The sequence below is a fragment of the Tyto alba genome, unplaced genomic scaffold (assembly GCF_018691265.1).
Source record: "Tyto alba isolate M040663 unplaced genomic scaffold, T.alba_DEE_v4.0 Super-Scaffold_1000006, whole genome shotgun sequence".
Classification (NCBI taxonomy): domain Eukaryota; kingdom Metazoa; phylum Chordata; class Aves; order Strigiformes; family Tytonidae; genus Tyto; species Tyto alba.
The window spans coordinates 2,312,105-2,334,217 of NW_024881272.1; the positions used below are offsets into that span (position 1 = coordinate 2,312,105).

At 39.6% G+C, this 22,113-nt stretch overlaps 1 protein-coding gene across 1 annotated transcript in view; it reads right to left on the reverse strand.

Moving 5' to 3' along the window:
- PLA2G4A (phospholipase A2 group IVA) overlaps positions 1-22,113 on the reverse strand; it is an 83,468-nt gene that overhangs the window by 15,118 nt on the left and 46,237 nt on the right. Inside the window, exons 7-12 of the mRNA XM_042785841.1 lie at positions 19,937-20,078; positions 11,735-11,871; positions 7,504-7,726; positions 5,954-6,068; positions 1,609-1,746; positions 1,196-1,288 (exon numbers count right to left, since the gene is read on the reverse strand). Coding sequence (XP_042641775.1) covers positions 1,196-1,288; positions 1,609-1,746; positions 5,954-6,068; positions 7,504-7,726; positions 11,735-11,871; positions 19,937-20,078 — 848 coding nt within the window. The remainder of the gene's footprint in view (positions 1-1,195; positions 1,289-1,608; positions 1,747-5,953; positions 6,069-7,503; positions 7,727-11,734; positions 11,872-19,936; positions 20,079-22,113) is intronic.

A 22,113-nucleotide genomic window follows, 5' to 3' on the forward strand; every position in this document is an offset into this window, starting at 1 on the left:
GACTTCTCCACTATCAAATTTATTGACAGAGATCCTCCATTAGTAGGTGCTAACACTCATGAGCTGCATGACAAATAAGAACCTGGAGGCACAGGTCTCATTTCCATCCATAAAAAAGTACATTATCAAACAGCTGAATACCATCTATTAGGAGACAGAGACAGGCCTGGGTTTCTTTTTTTTGTTGCTTTGTTAAAATCAATTCAATCTGCATTTTCTCTCCATGCTCTTCAGAAAAATCTGGCTATCTTGTACAATTTATTGGTTATATATTTCTCTGTAATGCGAACTTCTGAATAGGAAAAAAAGTGTAAAACCCCCTTTCATTATCAACTGCATTCTTGAATAAAATACAGTGAAATCTATCCAAACCACGCTACAATTATTTCCTTATAGTCATTATGCCATTTATGCACAAAGAATGAAACCCAAATCATTAAATTAGTAAGAGAAGGATCAGATACCAACAGGTGATGTGGTTAGAATGGAGCAACCTAACAATCCAGAGATGGTAAAATTTGGAAATTTGGTTTTACTTTATGAATCCCTTGAACAACACAGTTCAGTATCAAGAGACTACACAAGTAACTATCAAGTATTTGTCAGCTCCTGGTCTTCAAAAACTAGCATAACAACATAAAAAAGGGAGCTGGATTCTTTTAACTTCATGCAAATAATTGGATAGAATCACAGAATCACTGAATGTTTTGGGTTGGAAGGGACCTTAAAGCCCCCCCAGTCCCAACCCCCCTGCCCCGGGCAGGGCCCCCTTCCCCCAGCCCAGGGGGCTCCCAGCCCTGTCCAACCTGGCCTTGAACCCTTCCAGGGAGGGGGCAGCCACAGCTGCTCTGGGCACCCTGGGCCAGAGCCTCACCCCCCGCACAGGGAACAATTTCTGCCTTAGATCTCACCTAAATCTCCCCTCTCTCAGTTTAAAACTGTCACCCCTCATCCTACCCCCACACCCCCTGACCCACCTCCCCACCTCTCCTACTCCCCCTTTAATCCCTGGGAGGCCGCTCGAAGGTCTCCCCAGAGCCTCATCAGCATCCAGAAATGTCAGCAGTCAAAGTTACTTGAATTCCACATTCTTAAAATGACTACCAGCAGACTGCCATCCTTCCACCGAATGAGGGTGCACTGAATTTTGCTAGTAATTGTTCTGCATAGTTGAAGGATTAGTTACTAATATTACCTAATTCTTCTTCCATGGTGGGACCTTTATTCTGAGAATTGGAGACGCCAAGCACTCTGTTAAATAATATAGAAAATGCACTGCCCCACACACCTGAAAGGGAAAAAGTAAACAATGAGTGGGGACTGGTAGAAGAAAAAAAAAACATATACTGCACTATTTAAGCAGTTGCTTACTCTCTGAACACACCTCTGATTTTGGAACATGCTAAATCATAAGCTCAGATGTACATACCAGAAACAAAAAACAGGCAATGCCAATCCATGTCTATGAAACCTTTCAAATGGATCTCTTCCAACAAACTGAGATCTCTACTTCTTGCCTCATGCTTTGTGTGACTGCATTTAAAAGCCCTTATCCACGAACTACTGAAATTAGTTTCATTTTAAAGTCTCTTTCTGTCACATACTCACCCATCAAGAAATGCAAGGGATTTTCACTATACTTCTTCACCACTGTCCCCATAAAAAATTTGCTTCCAAACAAATCAGGAGACATAAAAGTGCCATACTTTGCCATACCAATCTCATAGGGACTAAATTCTACCCAGTCTGCAAAATAAGAAACAAAATTGTGCTTTGTTAGCAATCTCAACCTGAATAGAAACATGATGAAAACACACAAACAAATTAAACCTCTGTCCAGGCAAAGAAATTTTAGTTAAATGGGAAGCTAAATAACCAACAGGAATATCTCTTAAATGGTTCAAAAGTCAAAATTTTGATTTCAAATGAAGGACAGTCTAATGTCTCAGCAAGAAGGAATTCTCATTCTCTTATCACAACAAAATTTGGTGAAAAAATATGAGGTTGTAAAAACAGAAGCATAAAAGTACCAATCATGAATGAGAAAAACAAAATGACATCTGGTTTTAATCTCATGCTTCAATACAATTCCCTGTCACATGAAATGTACTGTGGGTCTTAGTTCCAAGTTTCTTTTCCTTCACTGTGATCCTACCAAAAATGTGGAGGGCAGTGACAAAGTGGCAGAAAAATTATTTAATATTACAAAAGTTGTGAAATATTCTAGGAGAGGCATTTTGATTCCACCAAAACCTAAAGTTTCTGGTGAAATCCAAGATAAAAAGGCAATGCTGAGCCGCAGCTGAGAAACATTTAATAACAATCAATAACAAACAATGCCAAACATATTTTTAAAAGTACATGCCATTTTATTGAATAGTGAGCTCAATAAAAATATGGAATGACATGTTCAAATGCATTTTCTGATCTTAGCAGAAAACTTCAGAAGTGATTTACATCCTATGATGCCTTTTTTGAAGATGGATTTTAGCTGATTTTGAAATATTTTCTTTGATACCAGTGGAGTTGCTTACATCAGAGATTTCATTTCAGAAAGGGAGCAATAACAAGCAAAAAATACCCTACATTTTTAGTACTTCACGCTTTCATCTATTTTATCTTATATGTTTTCGGTAGTGATTGATTTGACTGTTTCTGTAAACAAATTAGAAATAATTCAGAAACAGAAAGGCAAAAGAAACAGCTTTGAAAAATCCCCACAAGTCATAGGATGCCATCCACTCCTCAAGATATTGAGTGTTTCTGTTGAAATATTAAGCATAAGGTTAACCACTTGTCCTGAAAAGGAAAGACTTAATCATGACTGCTGAGAGTTTCATTTCATGGGGCAATGCTTATCTATGCTAAGTCAAATACAACATCCTATTTTCCAAATAAACCACCCACAGATCTTCACATTTATTGGAGTAGAAGGAAATTCCTTTGAAGACCCAGTCCAAGAATTTAATGGTATTTCCTTTTAGATATATAAACAGGAATTGGCAGATGTGTTCAGACCCATGTTGACAGTGAAACTCAATTTAGAATTCGAATTAATTTAATCTGTGATAGTCCACTTTCATTTTGTATTTGAGCTGAAGATGATTTCTCAAATCACGTATCCTGCCTAGGGAAATACGATTTCTGCCTTGAAATTAAAGGGCTTCAGCATTAGCTTCTGCCATTCCAGAAGCCACCTGAGACAGTGGCCATTTAAATGAGCACGACTCGAATGATCATAGAGACAAGAACTCTACATGAAGAGAAACACGTAGTGTTTATACCCCAGTAAACGGGGCTAGTTTCCTGGCTGTGGCTTAATCTAAAATGTAGTAAAGTCAAACCTCTCAGCTCTGTTCACTGCATTTTGGATGTGGCCCTGATGTAAGTCAGATCACTGCTTCACACCAGCTGAAGATGCAACAGATTTTTCCTGTCCTCAGGAGGGAAGACAGAGAGGTGTATTTTGCCGACATTAAGCATGTAGCAGATTCAGGACTGGGCATGTATATGCATGCACTGCACTCACACACTGAGACCAGATTCACTTTGCAGTCCAGCCTTGCTGCATGTGGGGCAGACCAAAGCCCCACACCCAGTCCAGTACGTGCCATGAAGAAGGCTAACCGAGCACCGACCGCAGGACCCCCCGGAGCCTGGAGCCTGGGACCCCAGAGCCACGAAGCCACACCTCAAGGCAGCCCGGCCGCCCAAACGAGCTCCATCGTTAGCAGCCCCCCTGCTGCGGGGCAACACACACGCTCATCCTCTCGCAGACAGTAAGTTTCCTATAATGACTCCCAAGAGCAAAACCCCCAAATCCAAATTCTGACTGGTCTGGTACTGCAGCAGCAGCAAAGCTGGTGAACAAGGCTGTTAGGGGATGGAAGCATGCAATACCAAAGCCAAACATTAAACTCCGCTCCCCTCTTTAACACTGGCTATCAGGATCTTCAGGTAATTTCTTATCATGAAAGAAGCGATAGTAATGTAAAAAAAAAAAAAAAAAGTCTGTCTTTAACTAAATCACTGTAATTATGTTCAGTTAAAATGATTACTGCAGTTTGGGGTATGGCCGGCGCCACCTGGTCAGAAATGCTATTGGTAGGGAAAACATGGAGAGCCCGGGGCATGAAAGCTATTAGCAGCTGCATGAAATCTTGCACCATCACAGCTGGAAGGAATGTTATCTGATATAATTAATGCATTTCAACTTGAAACAACATGAAAGACCTCACCTACATCTATAATCTAGTAAATAAGAAAGTATAAATATTTCTGTTCAAAATTTACTATATATTTCACAGCAAGAATAGCTGTTCAGTTCTAAAAGGTCAAAAAAAACCTTACAGTAGAAACGATCAAAATCTAGCATCCTATATAGTGCTATATATGATAGCCCTAAAAAAGTAAAAGATCCACTGGCAGAGGCAATACCTTTTTTAGACCAGTTGGGTAAGGCTAGAGAAATTAGACCAGTATTTGGGCACTTCTGGTCTTGCTTAGAGAAGGCCATTATTAACTGAAGATAATTTTTTTTAAAGCGGTAAAGAAGTAACCCAACTAAAATATTTCAGAAAACAGAAGCTCATCAAAAACCAAATTACTTTTGTTTTCAAAAAAAAAAGTTTTCAGTTTCCTAAGGAGGAAAGTAAACACTCTCCCATGAAAAAATTAACCTCATTTACAACCTAATTTGTATTTATGAACAAAGTTTTGACAGCAACTTTTCCACAGAATCTTCTTAGCAAATATGGATACAATGTCTCACAAACCTTGGGCAAGCTACTTGGTGTTTCCCTTCTCAGACTTATATACAACTATATAGATGTACAGATCCTGTTCTCTGTACAGTATCTGGCACAATCGGACCCACTCTCAACTGAGGCTACTAGATGGGACTAAAACCTACGGAATAAAGGCAGGCAAAAGCCCATTTTGTGTTACCAACAGTACTTTACATCGTGCAAGAAGTAAAAAAGAGGTAGTATATCTGATTTGTTTGTTCAGCTCTAATTTCACTGTTCTTAGAAAGATAAATAATCTTGTGTGACTGAAGAAATTTCCCTTTACCTGTTTGATACACTAATGTTAAGCAGCTTTCTGCTCTTGGAGGAACACCACCAGCTTTCCTTTTGTCTTGGCTGCTGAAATGTACTTAGCTACTTCATGGATAAGCAATATTCTTTTCAACTGTTAGGAAATAATTTTTTTGCTAACATATAGAGAGAAAAACTTGGCCACCACTTAACATTTCACAGAAGCCTAAAGAGGCTGTTCTGGTGTTAGACTTATTTTCAGATTAAAAATTAAAAAAAAAATGTACAGTTATGAAATTGTCTAAGAATAAGTCTCTAAACCCAAGAATGATAGAGAAATAAAAGGCCCTTGACCTACAATGCAATCTGTTTGTCTTTCCATGGACAGGAAAAGATGCATCTTAAAAGCCCAGAAAAGGCTCAGTTCCATGGCACGCCATGAGAAATACGCCCATTTGATGTCTGTTCTCCACAGCCCTGTAACCTTGGTGCAAATACCGCACCAACCGAATAAATATCCACCTGCCCAACTTCTTGTCTTCAGACTCTACTGCCAGATTCCCAGAAGCTGATGAACACAATCGTGTCCATTTTCCAATCACCTTTTAAAACTCACCAGAGCAGTCCTTACGATGTGCCTGTTTGGTATATGCTTCAACATCGTGACTTCCTAGTCTTTTTATAAATTAAAATCTCCCTGTACTCAGTTCACAACAATGCAAATTTTGTTAAGCCCCAAAGAATGTTTCATATCATGGCAAATTCCTTCCTAATCCTTGTGATAAAACTAGTAATTTCGAAGTGTACCAAGTTTCAGGACACAATTATTCTCAGAATTATTAAAAAATAGGGGGTTTTGCCAGCTAAGAACTTCTGTCTTCACAGGTGACTCCGTACACAAACAGGAAACATACCTGCAAACATCAGCTCTGAGACATCTGGTTTGACATGGAGACATGTAAAAAGAGGGAGAGCACATTGTGCGTTATTGATTTTCTCCTTCATGTTGCTCAAAGTAGTGTCCATTCTCTGCATGAAAAGAAAGACATTACGTCCAAACAGATCCTAGAAAGACCTACTGATATTTGGGAGACTGCTAATTTCTCTGAAATTGTCAAGGAGAAGGAAATGTGGAAAACTCAGTTACTTCCAAGAAAAACAGAACGGAAGCATTTGTAAAAGGAAGTAATCTGCTTGAATGCCTTTTAACTGCACAATTCAGGAAGGAAGGAGTGGGAGAAGACACAATAAGAAAATTACATTACGTATGTGTTATAGAATCCAAAATAACACAACCAAAAAGAAAACAGTATTTCTGGACAAAGCAAATTCTTTCCCTCTGCTACTGTAAAAGTTGGAAACAAGGAAAAACCTCCTAGGCAGAAGTGCTAATCATGATCATTTAATGTTTTTCAATCTGTGCTGTTTCTCAAAAGTCAGCAAAGATAACTAAGAAAAGCAAATGGACTATTAAAGGGCTTACTTTTGCTAACCAAGGATCTGAATCTTCCCCAGAAAATATTCTGGAGTCTGCAGTCAAGAAAGTCTGAAAGTCATGATGATGTAATAGTACTAAATGTGTTATCTGTGAATAACCAAGAGCCTTATTTCCATTATTCATTGATTGTGTCAGGTTCAGATTTAAGCTGAACATCTGTGCATTTGTTTAATTCCTTAGTAAACAGGGACTTCTAACCAACCTCACACGATCATTAACATCCCTTCATCATCAGAAACTTAGCCTATATATCAGTTACTAAAAGCTGTATTGCCTGTTTTTCAGTATTTTAGTGTTTAAAACCTAATGGTAATGTATATTCATGAAAGATGCAAGTGTATAAAACACATCTGTGATTCTATTAACACATTTCAATCTTACCATAAGATCAAATCCAAATTCTGCTCACGTGACTCATTTGAACTTAAAGTCTGTGTGCCTGATTCAGTCAATCAGGACTTTTTAATAATAAATCACAAAAGAATGAAGTCCTTCTCTTGTCTTGTTTCCCAGAAAAACAGGTAATAATAAATAGAGGTGTGGATCTTTCACCTTGAAATGAGTATTTTGTTTAACAATTGCTGCTTCTCTTACAGCAAAATGTGCATAAAGAAGTTATGCCACTTCATAACTTTTTGTTGAAATTGCTTGAACAGTAATTTTAATGGATAATGCACAAGATTAAGAGCTTGCTGCAAGTACCCAGGGGTTGAGTACATTTCTGCTGTACATGAATGCATGATATTTTCCTAGTTCTTAAAGAAATGAGTACCGTTCAGAAACATGTCTCAGAGCAAGGGAAGCGCTTCACAAGTTTCTCATCCAGTGTTCAGGTTTAACTTTAAATATTCCTATTGCTAACCATGCTTTGGTAATTGTTACCAAGGTCATTTAAAAAAAAAGAGCAACAGCAGTTATCATGCAATAGTTTCACAACTCTAATAAACATAAATAAAATGAACTCACATTATGGATAAGTGTTTCACCTATTAGCATTCCAAAGATATCTGTGAAGGTGACAGGCTGCCCTGAGCTTTTCTTATTCCACAGTGCTTCGATGTAGCGTTTGACTTTCTGAGGAGTGAGCAGCAGAAGTGGGTTGTGACTCACAGAGTTCATCAATTCTTGATTAATCTCCTTTGGTCCTTTTTCTGGAAAATCCGGGTGTGAATACAAAGTTGACATGTACCTGCAGTGGAAAATAAGCTCTGTAAGTATCAAAAAGCCTGGTACGATATGAGCTCCCTGAAATGTACAATAAACTCATAATTTGATCCAATTACTGATTAAATCAGATTAATTTACTCATCATTTATACAGTAAATTGTCATTTCCTTTTCCTCAAGGCATAGAAAGCTAAACAATTTGTTCTAAATGTAAGCACACGATCAAACACTCAACATACATTTCCATAATATGTACGGTGTAAAAGATTAAAGTGTTTCTCATTTATCTGTTTAAAGGATAATGGACAGAACCATCATAAACTGGCAAAAGAGTTTCTCAAGTTGTCACAGTGTACCTAAATTTGGCAGACTGGAGGTCCTATAATTACACACATGCAGTTCTTTCACTCTAAGATGTACATCTCTTTCCAGTTCCTTATCACTATGCAAAAATTCCTAAAATGTATTAGTATACAGCATGCTTTCCAGGATCTAGATGTTTTCATAATAAGATGAAGCACAATAAATACAACCTGTGTAGAGATATAGTTGAAGAAGATAAGAAAGAAGAAGAGGCCTATCTCAGAAGAGGCCTACCAGGCAAATCTTGATTTTGTCACCAAGCAACTCTGGAAACAGAAGTTTTGTTTACTCAAAACAAAGTTTAGACACACATGGAGACAACCGTGGCTTGCACTTGGTTGGCTTACGTAATACTATGGGTGAAGACTCAAGATAGGCCACCCTAATCTACAAGACACTCATTTCACTATTATTTATTCAATTAGCTGGCTCAGGTACACATACTGCAGGCATAATTCTGCACAGCAATGAGATACACACTGTGTAAGCTTGGGCCTGAGATCACTGCCCAGCAATTACTTGACAGCATAATGAGACCTGTCACATGCATGACGTAAGAACTTGATTCATTAGTCCTTGCGCCGTCTCTAAAGCTTAGCATGCACGTCAGCTTGGGGGTGGAACAAACACAGCAGCAAGCTTCCATGCGAGCAGAGAAAGGAAAATGCAGGATGAAGAATTCGGTAGAAGGTTGAAGCAAGATGACAGAAACAATCAGGGAGGTAAATGCATTGCTCCAAGGTTAGGCATGCATCTCAGTGAACAAGCAAAAACCTGCCTCTCCTGTCAGGAAAGGAAATCTCCACCCTTCAGGAAAAAAAAAAAAAAAAAAAAAAAAAAAGAGCATTATTCCCAAGTAATAAACTGCATGGAAAAAAAGAAAAGAAAGATGCATTTATTCATCAAGCAAAGAAAGTCTGAATAGGTGACATCACCAAGACAGCACAAGCAAATTTGTGGAACTACAATTGTTTCCAACATATGACTGAAACAGTTCAGATAATTTTGTTATTTTAATACAGATTTTATAGGTTTACATTAGATCAACTATGTATTCACACCCAAGATTTCCCATAAAAGGACCTCCTGGCCAGCTGCCTGACACCTTTTCAGAAGGTGGGCTACACACCATTCCCTAGAAACACAGTGAAAAGTTTTCATGCTATGTTGCACTATTCAGTTGCTCTTCATCCAGCCAAATGACATATTGCACTTTTCACAAACTTGACAGAAGTATATCCAGATCACTCAACAGACAGTGATAAATCTGTCCCACCAACCACTAGTGATAAAAAAAACAGGTTCCAGCAAGGCCAACCTTTTACAGTCCAATCTGATCAAGAAACTTACTCTAGTTCATAGACACTTCTGGCATTTCAAAACATTCTGGCATTCTGAAAGCTTTCTACCTAGTCTGGGAGGGGGGAAGTTAGCCTCACACAAGTGAAGAATAATTGAAAAAAAAAAAAAACAAAAAACACACGGACTAGAACAGATCGTTATCTATTTCAATAGAGTTAACAACTTTGGGGTTAGAGTATTTTCTCAGAATGTGCGGAACAAAAAATTCATGTGCTTCCTTAGAATTAAAGCAGGGGATAAAACTCACCCTAGGCAGATCCCCTGCTCATTTATATTCAGCTATTTCAGCAAAAGTCTTTTTCCCTTACTCTTGAAGAAATGAGACATTCCTATAATTTTATAATTTAGACTGGAAGGAACATCAAGGTGTCTATTCCAACCTCCTGCTCAATGCAGAGCCAACTTAAAAGTCAGATCAGGTTGCTCAGGGCTTTGTTCAGTCAAGTTCTGCTTTCACATGAAGTATTCGCTGAATCAGACAGAGAGAGGTTGCACCTTACCCAGACTAGTCAAGTAAAGATGGAGCAATACATTCCAGTGCTTGACCACTCTCACTGCAAAATAATATTCCTAAGAGCTAACCAAACTTCTCTTGATGTAACTTACAGCCATTACTCCTTGTCCTTTCTCCGAGTGTCTCCAAAAAGAGTCTGTTTTCTTCACAGCTACTCATCAGGTAGCTGAAGATAACAGTAAGATCTCCCACCACCACTATCTTTGGCTACTCCTCAAGGCTAACAAACAAATCCAGCTGCCTCACTTCCTCAAGTGCTCTAGTCCCCTAATTGCCTCGGTGGTATTCTGATTGAATTAATCCATTTTGTCAACACCCTTCTTGTACTAGGTGGCCCTAAACTGGAGTCAGATGCAGCTCCAGTATGTAAACTGGCACAGTTATGATAAAAACGTATTTTGTTGACATTTGTGATACTCCCTTGAAAAGTTCAAAATTTTCTTAAGATGTAACATCCTCTACTGCAACCTAATCTATTGACATTAAAACCATGTTTTAAAGTTAGAGGAAAAAAAGTCTGCAATTTTTCACTGAATGAACAAAATATAGTGTTAAGGAGCCCAAACAGTTAAGAAATTTGGACTGAATTTGTCAGCTGTCTTTGGCTGATGAAAATGACACAGCATTTAAGTAAGTTACAACATTTCATTTAAGAAATGTCAAAACAAATAGCTTCAACATTTGTAAGAAGTGTAATTTGAGACAAATTTTATAAAAGCCAAGAAGAAAAAAGGCTGCAGGTTCACAGCACTGGGTCGGGAGAAGAGAAACCCTCTCATTCAGAAGAGTGGTTGAGGCAGACGTAATACTGGGGTTCAAAGCATGCTGCTGCCTACAAAACCCTGAGCTCATAACGCCCAGAGAGTGCGTTTCACGCAGTGACCTTGCTCTGACTTTCTCCTGTTGATATTTCCATTAATGGGCTGAAGTATTCATTAGTTCAGACAGGAGGACATCGTAAGCACCTGATTAGAACATTCTAATTCAGCCATCTTTGAAGATCTTTACGCCCATTTGACTAACAAGCTATTTTACAAAATAATGTCATTTCTAAATTAAACAGGGACAACGGGAGTGAAACAAGGCAATCCATAGCAGGACGCCCTGCAGCATGCCAGGGTATCCGTATTCTTTCCTCTGAGTTGAAATGCACTTGCTGGAATCTCCATTCGCTAAGAAAGAATCAGAGAACAGGTCCTAGGCATCCCCAGTAAATCCACTAAGGAGGGGACTACTGAGTCTAAAATGATTTTGAGAATCTCTTGAAAAGTCTCCCAAAAGTATACAATCCATTTTGGGTTGATCTTCAAATCACAAGGAATTTTTTTTTTTTTTTTCCATTTCATCAGGAAAAGAAAACTACACACACACAAAAAAAATATTTTGGATTTATACCAATGGCCTGAATTCTTAATTTTTTGGTTATCAAGATGAAAGAACCAGTTACACAGTCCTAATATGTATGGTATTGGCTGTTGATACAGAAATGTGGGTGCATATGTGTAGCACCTCTTTTCATCCATTCCTGCTATCAAAGCTCCTAGGAAGATCACCTAGAGACTGAGCTGTCCTCACCCTTCGAGGCATTCTGAAACACCTCCACCAGCAGACTTGCTCCACTGATCCGCTGTGCTGCAAGACAGCTGTCTCTGTATGTCTTTTTTGTACTGATAGTGTACACATAAAATCTGCTGTGAACTATAACCTTAGAAACAAGTCAACTCCCATGAGAATTCATTTTTTTTAACTTCCTGAAGAAAAACTGAAGAAAAAACAAAGAAAAAACCCTTACCAGGTGGATCCTGAGAGACCAGCAATGTAAGTCACACAGTCTAAAATTCCTGATTCATAAAGTGCTTTCATGACTCCAGCAAACCCTACCATGGCACGAAATCCACCTCCTGAACCCAATATCGCTATCACTGGTACCTGCATAGATGAGAAGAATAGCATATCACCACATCAATTCTGATAAAGACTTAAAAGTAGTAAATAAACATTATTCATCAATCACTGGCCAAACATACCAGACTTCTGCAATTAACAGATCACCATCCAGAGATCCTCACAGCAGAGGAGAAACCTGAGCTTTTCCAAAACTGTGCACAAGAGTTCTAACAAGCCAGGAAGGTATTCTGCAGTCTTTTAGCAGTACATGTGCAGGAGAATGGGAAAATACTTTAATAAAGCACTTTGAGACATGACTTTTAAACACTCAACATAGAATGGAACAGTACCATAATCCCACCCGTGAAGTTACCCCTTAGGTTCTCTGGGCCCAAGAGTGATGTGCAGTATCTGTATGTCATTTACTCAGTCCCTTCTGCTTCACAAAGAGCCGGATGGCAGGAATGCTCCTGGACTGCAGCACGGGAGGAGAGCACTGCTGATCATGGGCAAGGGAAATCAGGAACCAGCTGGCAGCATGAGAGATTCTGCCAAGGTTGGGAAACTCGTGGAGGGGCAGAGCAGACTTCCTTCCAGCTTCCTACTTATCTTGTACCTAGGGACCACAAGCAACTGGGAGGTGCAAAGAGATGGCATGTAACAAAGCACGTGGCACGCAGGAATATAGCTCAGTGTGCCTAGTTCCCATGCAGGCAAGAAGGAAGATATGGCTGAGGCAACACAATGGCAGGAAGAAAGCATGAATTCCCAGGAGAGGGGGAGCTGCAAGCTTGCTACTGCTGGCAGTGAGAGAAGTCTCCCCTTCCACCCGCAGCTCTTCCCCTCAGTCCAGAGCCCTGGTGACAGAGGAAGAACAAATGCTGTCAGGGAGGATTTTGGACCAGAAATCACAGCCTACTGGGCAAGAATCAGTGCTACAAAGTGACAAGTGACAGCAGCTGATGACTCCCCTCTTCTATGGGACACAGGCCAACCTGTCAGCCAGACGGGTTGTTTAGGGAGGTTTGCTGCTCGCCCCAACTCCAGATCCCTGATGGCATGGAGAAATGGCTGGGTCTTACCCGGCCTTCCAGATGCTCCTCCTTGCTGCTCATCCACAGGGGCAGCAGTGATACAAGCAGGGGAGACCCTGAGCAGATGAGAAGTGCTTTGCCCCCTCTCTCAGGGCAAGAATGAGGAACACAGGCACCCGAGGCTGCAGCCTGTGAACTTGATCTTTCCAGTCTGCAAGAGGAATGGCTCAAGCAGATGCTATAAGGCTCGGCTGGCGTCACTAGTGAGACTCTTGGCTTCCTGAGCATGGAGCCTTGCTTGCTGATGAAGATGGTCCATGGGAAAATACAGAATCCACCTGACCAACAGAGTGAGGAACACTTTCATGAACAGACTTGCTAATTTAATGAGGAAGACTTCAGACAAACTTCAATGATGGGGACCTGAGTGAAGGGTGCAAATATTGCAAATGCAGGAGGAATGCATGGGAGAAAGTGAGTAGTGAGACCCGCACGTTCCTGCTCAGAAGGAAGAGTGTTCAGGGGCTTACCTCAAATGTCCCTATAGTAGTGCAGAGAGACATCACACAAGAAAAATTGGAAGTTCGAGTGCAGTCACAGGTCTATGACACAATCAGAATGCCACAGACTTGGTGGCACAGCGTGCACGCCTGGCACACTGCCATGGATGTGTGGAGGCCGGGAAGATAGGCAGGAAAAAAAAGGTGCAAGGGGGCTGTGATCAACAAGAAAGCAGCTCCTTGACTGCACAGAACATCATGATGCAACCAGAGGCACGCCTTTTGGGAGCTTCTGGGTCATGATCAGAAAGCAAGTAACGCTAGGGAAGTTGGGGTGGTCGGATTCAGACTGCTGACCAACGGGACGAAGCGGGTAAGGCTTCCTCTAAAAACCAGAAGCCTCCTGATCTGGCTGTGGTCCTCAGGAGGGGATTTTAATCCCCTGCTGAAAGGTCAGCATTGTGGGAGCCATCCAGGAAATTTGTAGAGGGCCCTGGTGACAACCTCCCAATGCAAATGGCGGAGGGGCTGACTGATGCTGTACCTCACCTGCTGCTCACAAACCGTAAAGAGCCAGGGGCAAGCGCAGGCACCGGGAGCAGCCTGGGCTGCAGTCCTCACAAAGTGAGTGAGTTCAGGATCAGACCAAGGCTGAGAAATGAGCATCAGAGTTAGGACTCTGGAATTTGCTAAGCTCTGGATTCTTCTGGGGCTTGCCAGGCAGAATCCAACCCCGATTTTCTCTGTTGGCAGTAAAGTGAGTGTTGGCAACAGTACTCCTTCCAGAGACAACTGGGACTAGCTGACCTCCAGAGGTCCCCCCCCCAACAGTATTTCTACAATTGTACTTCTTATTCACTACCTATTCACTATTTACTCACTACTACTTGCTAATAGGGCACAATACTATCACTGCACAGAATCTTCCATTTTAGGTTCCTTACAGGCACAAAGGTAATGCCTGATTTTTCTGATTCTTCAGGTCAAGTAGTAAAATATACATATATAGTGGAAGTCAAATACTATCATTATGACCTTCCTTAGCTTCCTGTCTACTGAAATAACGTACAGAATTTCAAGTTCAGTTCACCCCCACAGATTTGTGGCACTGCTTCAGACCTTAAAATACAACCAATAAGTCTACAGATTGGGTGAATAAACCACATCAGATCTCAGCATTAGTAAGTTGTTGCCCCCATGATGCCCTGTTACTTAGAATTCTAATTACCTGGTATCTGAAGCATTAGAATTTATTTGAAGAAGTCATCACTCGTAGCAAGAGTTCTAACTAAAAATATACTCATATAATAAAATTTCTTCAGAATGTCTGTCCTTCTTATCCATAATCCAAAATAGAAAAGATATTCAATTTAGTTATTAATTGAACTATTTAGTTACAAGACCACATACATTTTTAAAGCAATCCAAACACCAGCTTTAATCTAAATGATATCCTTTTGAAAGAGCCAAGAGCAGTAAAAGTTACTAATCAGAAACAGAAGAGAGACAAATAATATTTTGGCTAGGAGTTTAAAAACACATTTTATAATAAAAACACCTGCTATTACTACATAGCATGAAGACAGTCTCAAATTTACAACCACCTTGCAAAAACTACAGGACAGGTAAGGAGAATTTATGTGCATCTGTATACCTACTCAGCTATGAAGAAACAGCAAAGTGAGCAAAAGCAGACCCAGTTACACGTGACAACATACTGAAAATGTATCTACAAGGGTTTTATTTTGTACTTCTTTCCTTCTTAATACCCAGACTTCCCAGCCGTGACTTCAAAGCTGTTCCCTTCTACAGCATAGTTTCCCCTAGCATCTACAAAGAAGACCAAATAAAACAAAAATTCACTTGCTACCATCATCAAGTGTTTTAGAATAAGCAAAGGTCCCATCTGCTTCCCAATTTCCAAAACTTAGAAGAATTTTCCACTGTTCAATGGTGATAAGGCAACAACCTCTTGGTTGCTACTAAGCATGAAAAGAATTGCACAGTTGTGCAGAAAGGCCCTATCTGATCAAACTGGTAATCAGTCAAAAATTTCACTGAAATGCAATTTAAGGTGCCAATAGATGGGATTAGTTACAATAAAAGGAACCACGTGACTACTGAGTTCAGTTTCTTTCTGCAGACTCCACACTCCAAGCCATGAAACTCCCCTGCGGATTGAAAACGCACAGTCACACGGAAATGACCATGCACAATGACCAAGTAAGTTGAGACATTTCTTGAGGTTTCCACTCCATAAAAGCTACTTATTCTTGATGCAGTAAGATTATTTGATTATCTTCTTCATAAGTGTTAAGCTTTAGTAATAGAAACCACAGGCATTTACTGGCATCAGCATTCGTCATGCACCTCCAGAGATCACTATCTATCAAAAAAATGACAAAACAAAGGTAAAGATTTAGGACATGCCTGTTTTCTTAAGCCAACACCCCAATAACGGAGCAGTTGCTTTGAACAGAAGAGCCATATTACTAATCACAAATTTAATAATGCACATTAGGCTTTGAAAGCTCTTTACAAACACTACATAATTAACCTACACAGACAAATCCCAACAGGATGAAAAGGGTGGTTTGCAGGTGCAAGCCTGGAAAAAGTATGTGCGAACACTTCCAAAGCACCACTATTCAACAAATCTATTCATCAGCGAAGTGGCACGAGCACAAGGGAAAATCTGAGTTTTCTTCGGGATGCAGAGAAATCCCTAAGGAGGATCAACAAAGAATGTTGAGAAGAGTCACTAGCATCCTGTCTGCAAACACTTCCTGTATAGTCAAGCCACAGGCATTCTGGGAATCACGGATTCCTCAACTGGGGCAGGTGGGTACACTGAGGAGTAGGTGGATGTATAGAATCTCTTCATTTCCACCTGATACCAAAGTAAAGTATGAAGAGCTGCAATCACCACTTCATTTCCAGAAATTAAATTCAACTAAAGAGCTTTAGATCAGAGGGCAGCATCTTAAGTAGTCTTCCCACAGTAAGTAAAGCTTTTAAATGATGAAAAGATAACTGAACAGAAGCTTCTACTGCACATTTACATTCATTTATTTCAGCCAGCTGAATACAAGTTGACTTGTAGGCATAAGTCAAGTGATGAAGGTTAAGAGTCCTTTCCTGCTTTGCAGAGGAGAGTAGAGCACATTTTCAAGCAGGTAGGTTTGTTGAAGCAGCTTTTTAGCTGCAATTCACTTTCCAACATGTTTAAGGGCAAGAAATGTTAAAATTTGAAACTACATCCACCCATCTTACAAGTTGCCCTCTAGGTTAAATAGGACAGGGGTAGCGGGGGAAGTAGCTGCAGACAGAGGACAAAGGGAAAAGAACCAAGAAGCCATCTCACGATTGAGGAAAAACGGAGAAAAGACAGGATACCAAGGCATGCACGCTTCTCCACGTACAAAAGCTGGGCCTAATGCACTCCACACTTTGAGGCACGCTGAGCCCAAAGTCCTTTGTACATAATCAGTAAAACTGGGGCAGAGGTACTAAACCCATTCAAGCTGATTAGTAAACTTAGACCAAAAGGGTAAGTGACTCACAAGAACGTGATGTGGTGAGTCAACGGCAAAAATGAGAATTGAATTCAGAAGTCTTGGAAGCAAAAGCCCACTGCTCTAATACCTGCTGCACTTGATTCCATATGGTTGTGCCCACTTCTGAACGACCAAAAGGCCACACCAGCATGACTTTCTTTTTCCTGTAGTTGGTCTGCACAGCACGCAGCTGAGGGACCCAAGCTAGTTTTGAACAAACCAGCTTAGATACCATCCAAACAAACTCCACTGAACAGGATTTAAGAACACTGAGGAAGTGTTCTGTAAATACATCTGTAATGTTTCTAGGATCCATGGGGCACTGTACTGTGCGGCCAAGCCCAGCACCGCACAGTTCCACTTCAAGCAATGGGTGCCTCATCTCAACAAGAGCTGATTGCTTAATCACCAAACTGGGCATGAAAATGAAAAGGATTTGGGAAACAAGATATGCTTTAAGAAAAGCAAGCTCTGAAAAAGGCATCTCAATCATATTTTCAAGTAATCTGACAAAAAAAGAAAAGCTAAAACATATTAAATCTTGTTTTGAGAATGAGCAGTACGGATGTTTTTATCCAAATGCCCTGGAAACACCATGCACAAGATCGGGACAAGAATACCTGTGGTGGAATAAAAATTGCCATGGGGTAAACAGATGATGATTAAAAAATTGTTCTGCAAATCCAGTCTTAGAGAACTATATGCTTTCTTTAATTGATTATGGTATTTTTAGAAAATTGATTAAAGCAACAAAAATTATAAAAACAAACTGAGGAATAACACAGGTACAAGAAATCTCCTCCTCTATGTTTTCAGGATGTGCCTCAAGATTAAGTAAGGAAATTTGGAAGTACTCATTTCCCCATCCAGGGATGTATAATTATTTCACAGGTACTAAAGTCTCATGGCATCCCTGCAAGGCACACATGTTGCTATCCACAGATGAAGAAACTCAGATGAACTTTGAGTAAGTAAGTGACTTGTTTAAGATTAAACAATGACTCACAGGCACCTAAGAATACTCATTATGTCTCCCGACTTCTGATGCCATGTTAAGACTACAAACATCCTATAAATCCTCCTGCTATCTTCCATCTGTAGCAATAAAAGTAAAAATGACATGCTAGAAGGACAAAGCTATATTTTAATTTGAACAAAAAGATTTTTTTTCATCGCTAGAAGCAGCTAAAAATTCTGACAAGTCAGCTTAGAAATACACACTTGGCATATGAAAAATGGGAGGATCACATTACCTCAGTCCTTCCTAGGGTTGATAAGGCTACAATTAGCGATTACTGTCTGGTCTTGGAAGATGCAATTTAACTGATAAAATTTCAGTATTTCAGACAGTGAGTGATACCAAGTGAAGATGATGACAAAAAGAATATGAAATCTAAGGTTTACACACGTATGCACACATACCACCTGCACAGCAGAGAACTGATACTTCAGGCACTGAGTATCACTCCAGTTCTAACTGGATCTTGGCAGAATATCTATATCCTTTCTGAAAAAGATATCATTCTACTGTAGAAGACCAGACCAATGTCACATTCACAAACATCTACTGTGATAAGATTTGCATGTTTTAAGATTAAAATAACTGAACTGAAAATTAAAAAACCTTGAAAATGTTCCTTCACAATATGCAGAATTTATATCACTGCAAATAAAATATGCATGATATTTGTCAAATTCTTTCATCTTCCTCGGAAAGCTCATACAAGCAGATTTTATCATGCAAGACAGAGTTCAACAGTATACAACACATTTACCACCTGCTCTAAACTTCATAGAAATTTAAGAGGAATTCTTCAGTGTTGGTTCCAGTTTCTGCAAAAGACTGTCACATTCTGCTTTTAGATACTAAAATTGCACAAAACGAACCAATATCAATGAATTAATCAACCCAGATTAATTCATCGACTCTGTTCACTGTTTGACACTCCCCACATACACACAGTCTTCATGTCACAATTCTGGGAGCAGAACAGGAGAAGGAACAAGCAAGGAGGAAATAGGAAGATGGAGAAGCTACTACTAAATAAGTGGATCTGTAGCAAGTATATCCTTAATTAACTCAAAATAATGCAGCGTTTTATAAAATCACTGAGATCAGTAGGGTTCAGCACCCTCCCTCACTCTGATGTGACCCAAACCACCATCAGTCCAGCTAGATCCATTGGCTTAACCTTCTGTTAGCTTGGTAAGAGCACCAGTGAGTCAGTGAAAGCTGCAGTTTCCCACATTCCCTAAGAAACAAACTTCATAATCCTAATCCTTTAAAATGGTCTAAAGGAAAAGAAGAAAAGAAAGAAAGAAAATAATTCCTAAGATGAGTTTAACATTAAAACAGCTCATTTCCTGACTAATCTTTTAGACATGAAGGCCATACAGCCAAGGCCATTTTAAAGAGCACAGGCTGGATATCAAGCATGCAAGGGCAGATTCTGCAGTTGGGCACATGCCCAGAGCCACCGCACGCTTCTTGTGCAGCAGATAGTTCACATGCCCCTTAGGCATTTTTCAGATGACGATCTCAGCTCAGGACCAACACCTTAGCAAAGCATGGAATTCAGAATCAGAGCAAAATTAAAAGCATGGATTTATCTCCTTTGCCCAATTTTAACCTAGGCACAGTCTGCTAAGGTTTAAAACAATAAAGAACCAGATAAAAGTTACAGCAGTGTGCTTAAGGTGCCAGTGCAAATGAAAAGCTGTGACTTCTATCCTACGATGGCATTCACACAGTATTGTCCTTTTGCACATTATGGGCAGCTTCATTTTGGCACAGGATTTTGCCTCCTTAAAGTTTAATCAATAAATTCAGAGCACAAGAAAAATCAGTGTCCAGCCTAAATACTGTATGCACATAGGGGAAAAAGAAATTTTTTTGCTTCTCCTATCTGTCTTTACATCGAACCCTTCTACCTCATATGTCTCATTCATTCCTTTGAGAGACAAATGCAGGACTCCTAAGGTGATACAAATCTTCACATGAACTCTCCCAACTTACATCACGAGAGGTCGTCAAGTTCTTGCTGTTTTCCTCTCCTAGAAATGATTTCATACTGTGCATGATATTATCTTTTCGCTGTTGCCGAAATTTCTTCTCCTCATCACACAGAGCCATGCTGAACCGGAGATCAGTTGAAGAGCTATTTTGCAAAACAGATAGGCTTTAACAAAAGGCATCATTCAAAACAGAATTAAAAATATCACCTAGGGTAATGAGTGGAAGTAAGAGTAAATTCCTCAATAAGTTACATAAGATTAAATAAAATAAAATTATTATTCATGCAATACAATTGCATCAGTGATAGATGCAAAGAACAATGGCACACTGTGTCCTTAAGACATGCATTTTATATAGAAACCTCGTTGTTCACATACTACTGAAAACCAAACACAAAATACGCAGCTTCTAGTGGTATATTACATGGTCTTTAAAAAACCTAACTTAAAATATAGCAAGTGAGATCATCACTCACATACAATTACAAATTTACAGTCCAGAAATCTGAGTTCTCTGCTTATCCACTGAACAAAGAACTGCAGCGAAAAATTTTCACACATTCCTACTAACACGTACTCTTCTTAAGTTGGAGGTTCACGTTAAGGGAGGAGAGGGTACTTCTGACTCTGCAGCCATTCAGTCTTACAATCAAACACTGTATGGATCTCAGCACAAATTGTACTGGCTGGCCACAGGAAAAGGCCTCTTTCTCGAGCATTTTCCCCACACTGTGTGATCAAAAATGCAGACAGGGCTGTGTAAAGACCTCAACACTGTACTGAAATAAAAGCTACAACTTCACCTCCCACTTCTCATTTCAGGTATCAAGGCAGGAGAAACAATCTGAACTGTCACCTCATTTGGACCAGTTAACTCACCGAGCCTGCACGTCATTCAAAAGGTTTGAGCTGCAATACCTCCCAGCAGCACTGCCTCCAGCAGGCAGCAGTGAGGAGGAGCGTACAAATTCGTCCTGGTATCTGTCTCACTGAAATTCTCATATTTCAGAAGATGAGCTAAAAATGTTTCTGTATAATTTGACATGGGAGTTACAAGGCAGCATTTCTAAGAGTCCTTCATTAAAAACATACGAGGATGAAATGGATTTATTTAGGCACGGGTTTCCTCAGATTTTTAAAACTTTTTCCTCAATTTTTAAAAAACTTACTATGTAATAAAACAATGGGATTAAGAAAAAAGGGGAAAAAGACTGTCTAGAAGTAATGTTCCATGAAAGTATACACGATACCATGAACAAGAGGTCCACACAGAATCCAAAACCCGTTTGGCTATCCAAGGATAACAGAGCAGAACTTGATAAGATAACATATTTCAAAGCCTACTGCCTAAGAGCAGCAAGGCAGAGTCAAGCATCTTCTGTTCACTTAACATCAGAGATAGGAAATACTTGTAATGTACAAGTCCTGAAAGGAAGGTTCATGCATCTTTACTAGTACAAAATGATGAGAAGAAATTATCCCTGGTCGGCGTCTGTCAGTCCCCAGAGTCATTATGAAAGAGTTCTACGTTTACAGTTACAGTGCTCAGCACTGCTATTTATAATTACAGACAAAAAAAAAAAAAAAAAAAAAAAAAAAAAAAAAAAAATACTTTAAATGCTGCCTTCTTGGTAATTCATTTTTAGATTTAAAAGATATTTTTCTGATTACACCTCAAGGTGATTTTTCGTCTTTCACCTAGATGGGCTAAAAGGGAGAAAGACAGCTAGAGAGGAAAAAAAAAAAAAAAAAAGGGAAAAAAAAGGTGGGCATCCACTTGGCTTTACACATGGTGAAATCCTGGCCCTACTGAGATCTTCACCTTTGACTTCAGCACTGCATGGTACTAACAGTCAAATACATTTCAGGGGCAGCTTTCTAATGAGTATCCATATATACTGAAAGTTACCATACACAAAGTTACCACAGAAAGTAAAATAACGAGGGTAACAGCTGAACCTGATCTCTATGAGTCTATAAGAGAAAAAGCCCTTGAAAATGAAAGCACTTAACATAAGCCAGGAGGAGAAATTCATATGTGATGGCCTTGTTTCTGCAAACATTTGGAAAGGGCACACCTATTAGTACAAGTAATGGTGTTTAAGTCAATGATGGAATTGCAATGTGAAAAAAAACCTCAATTTTAAAATTTCCTCACTGTACAGTACTTGGTATTTC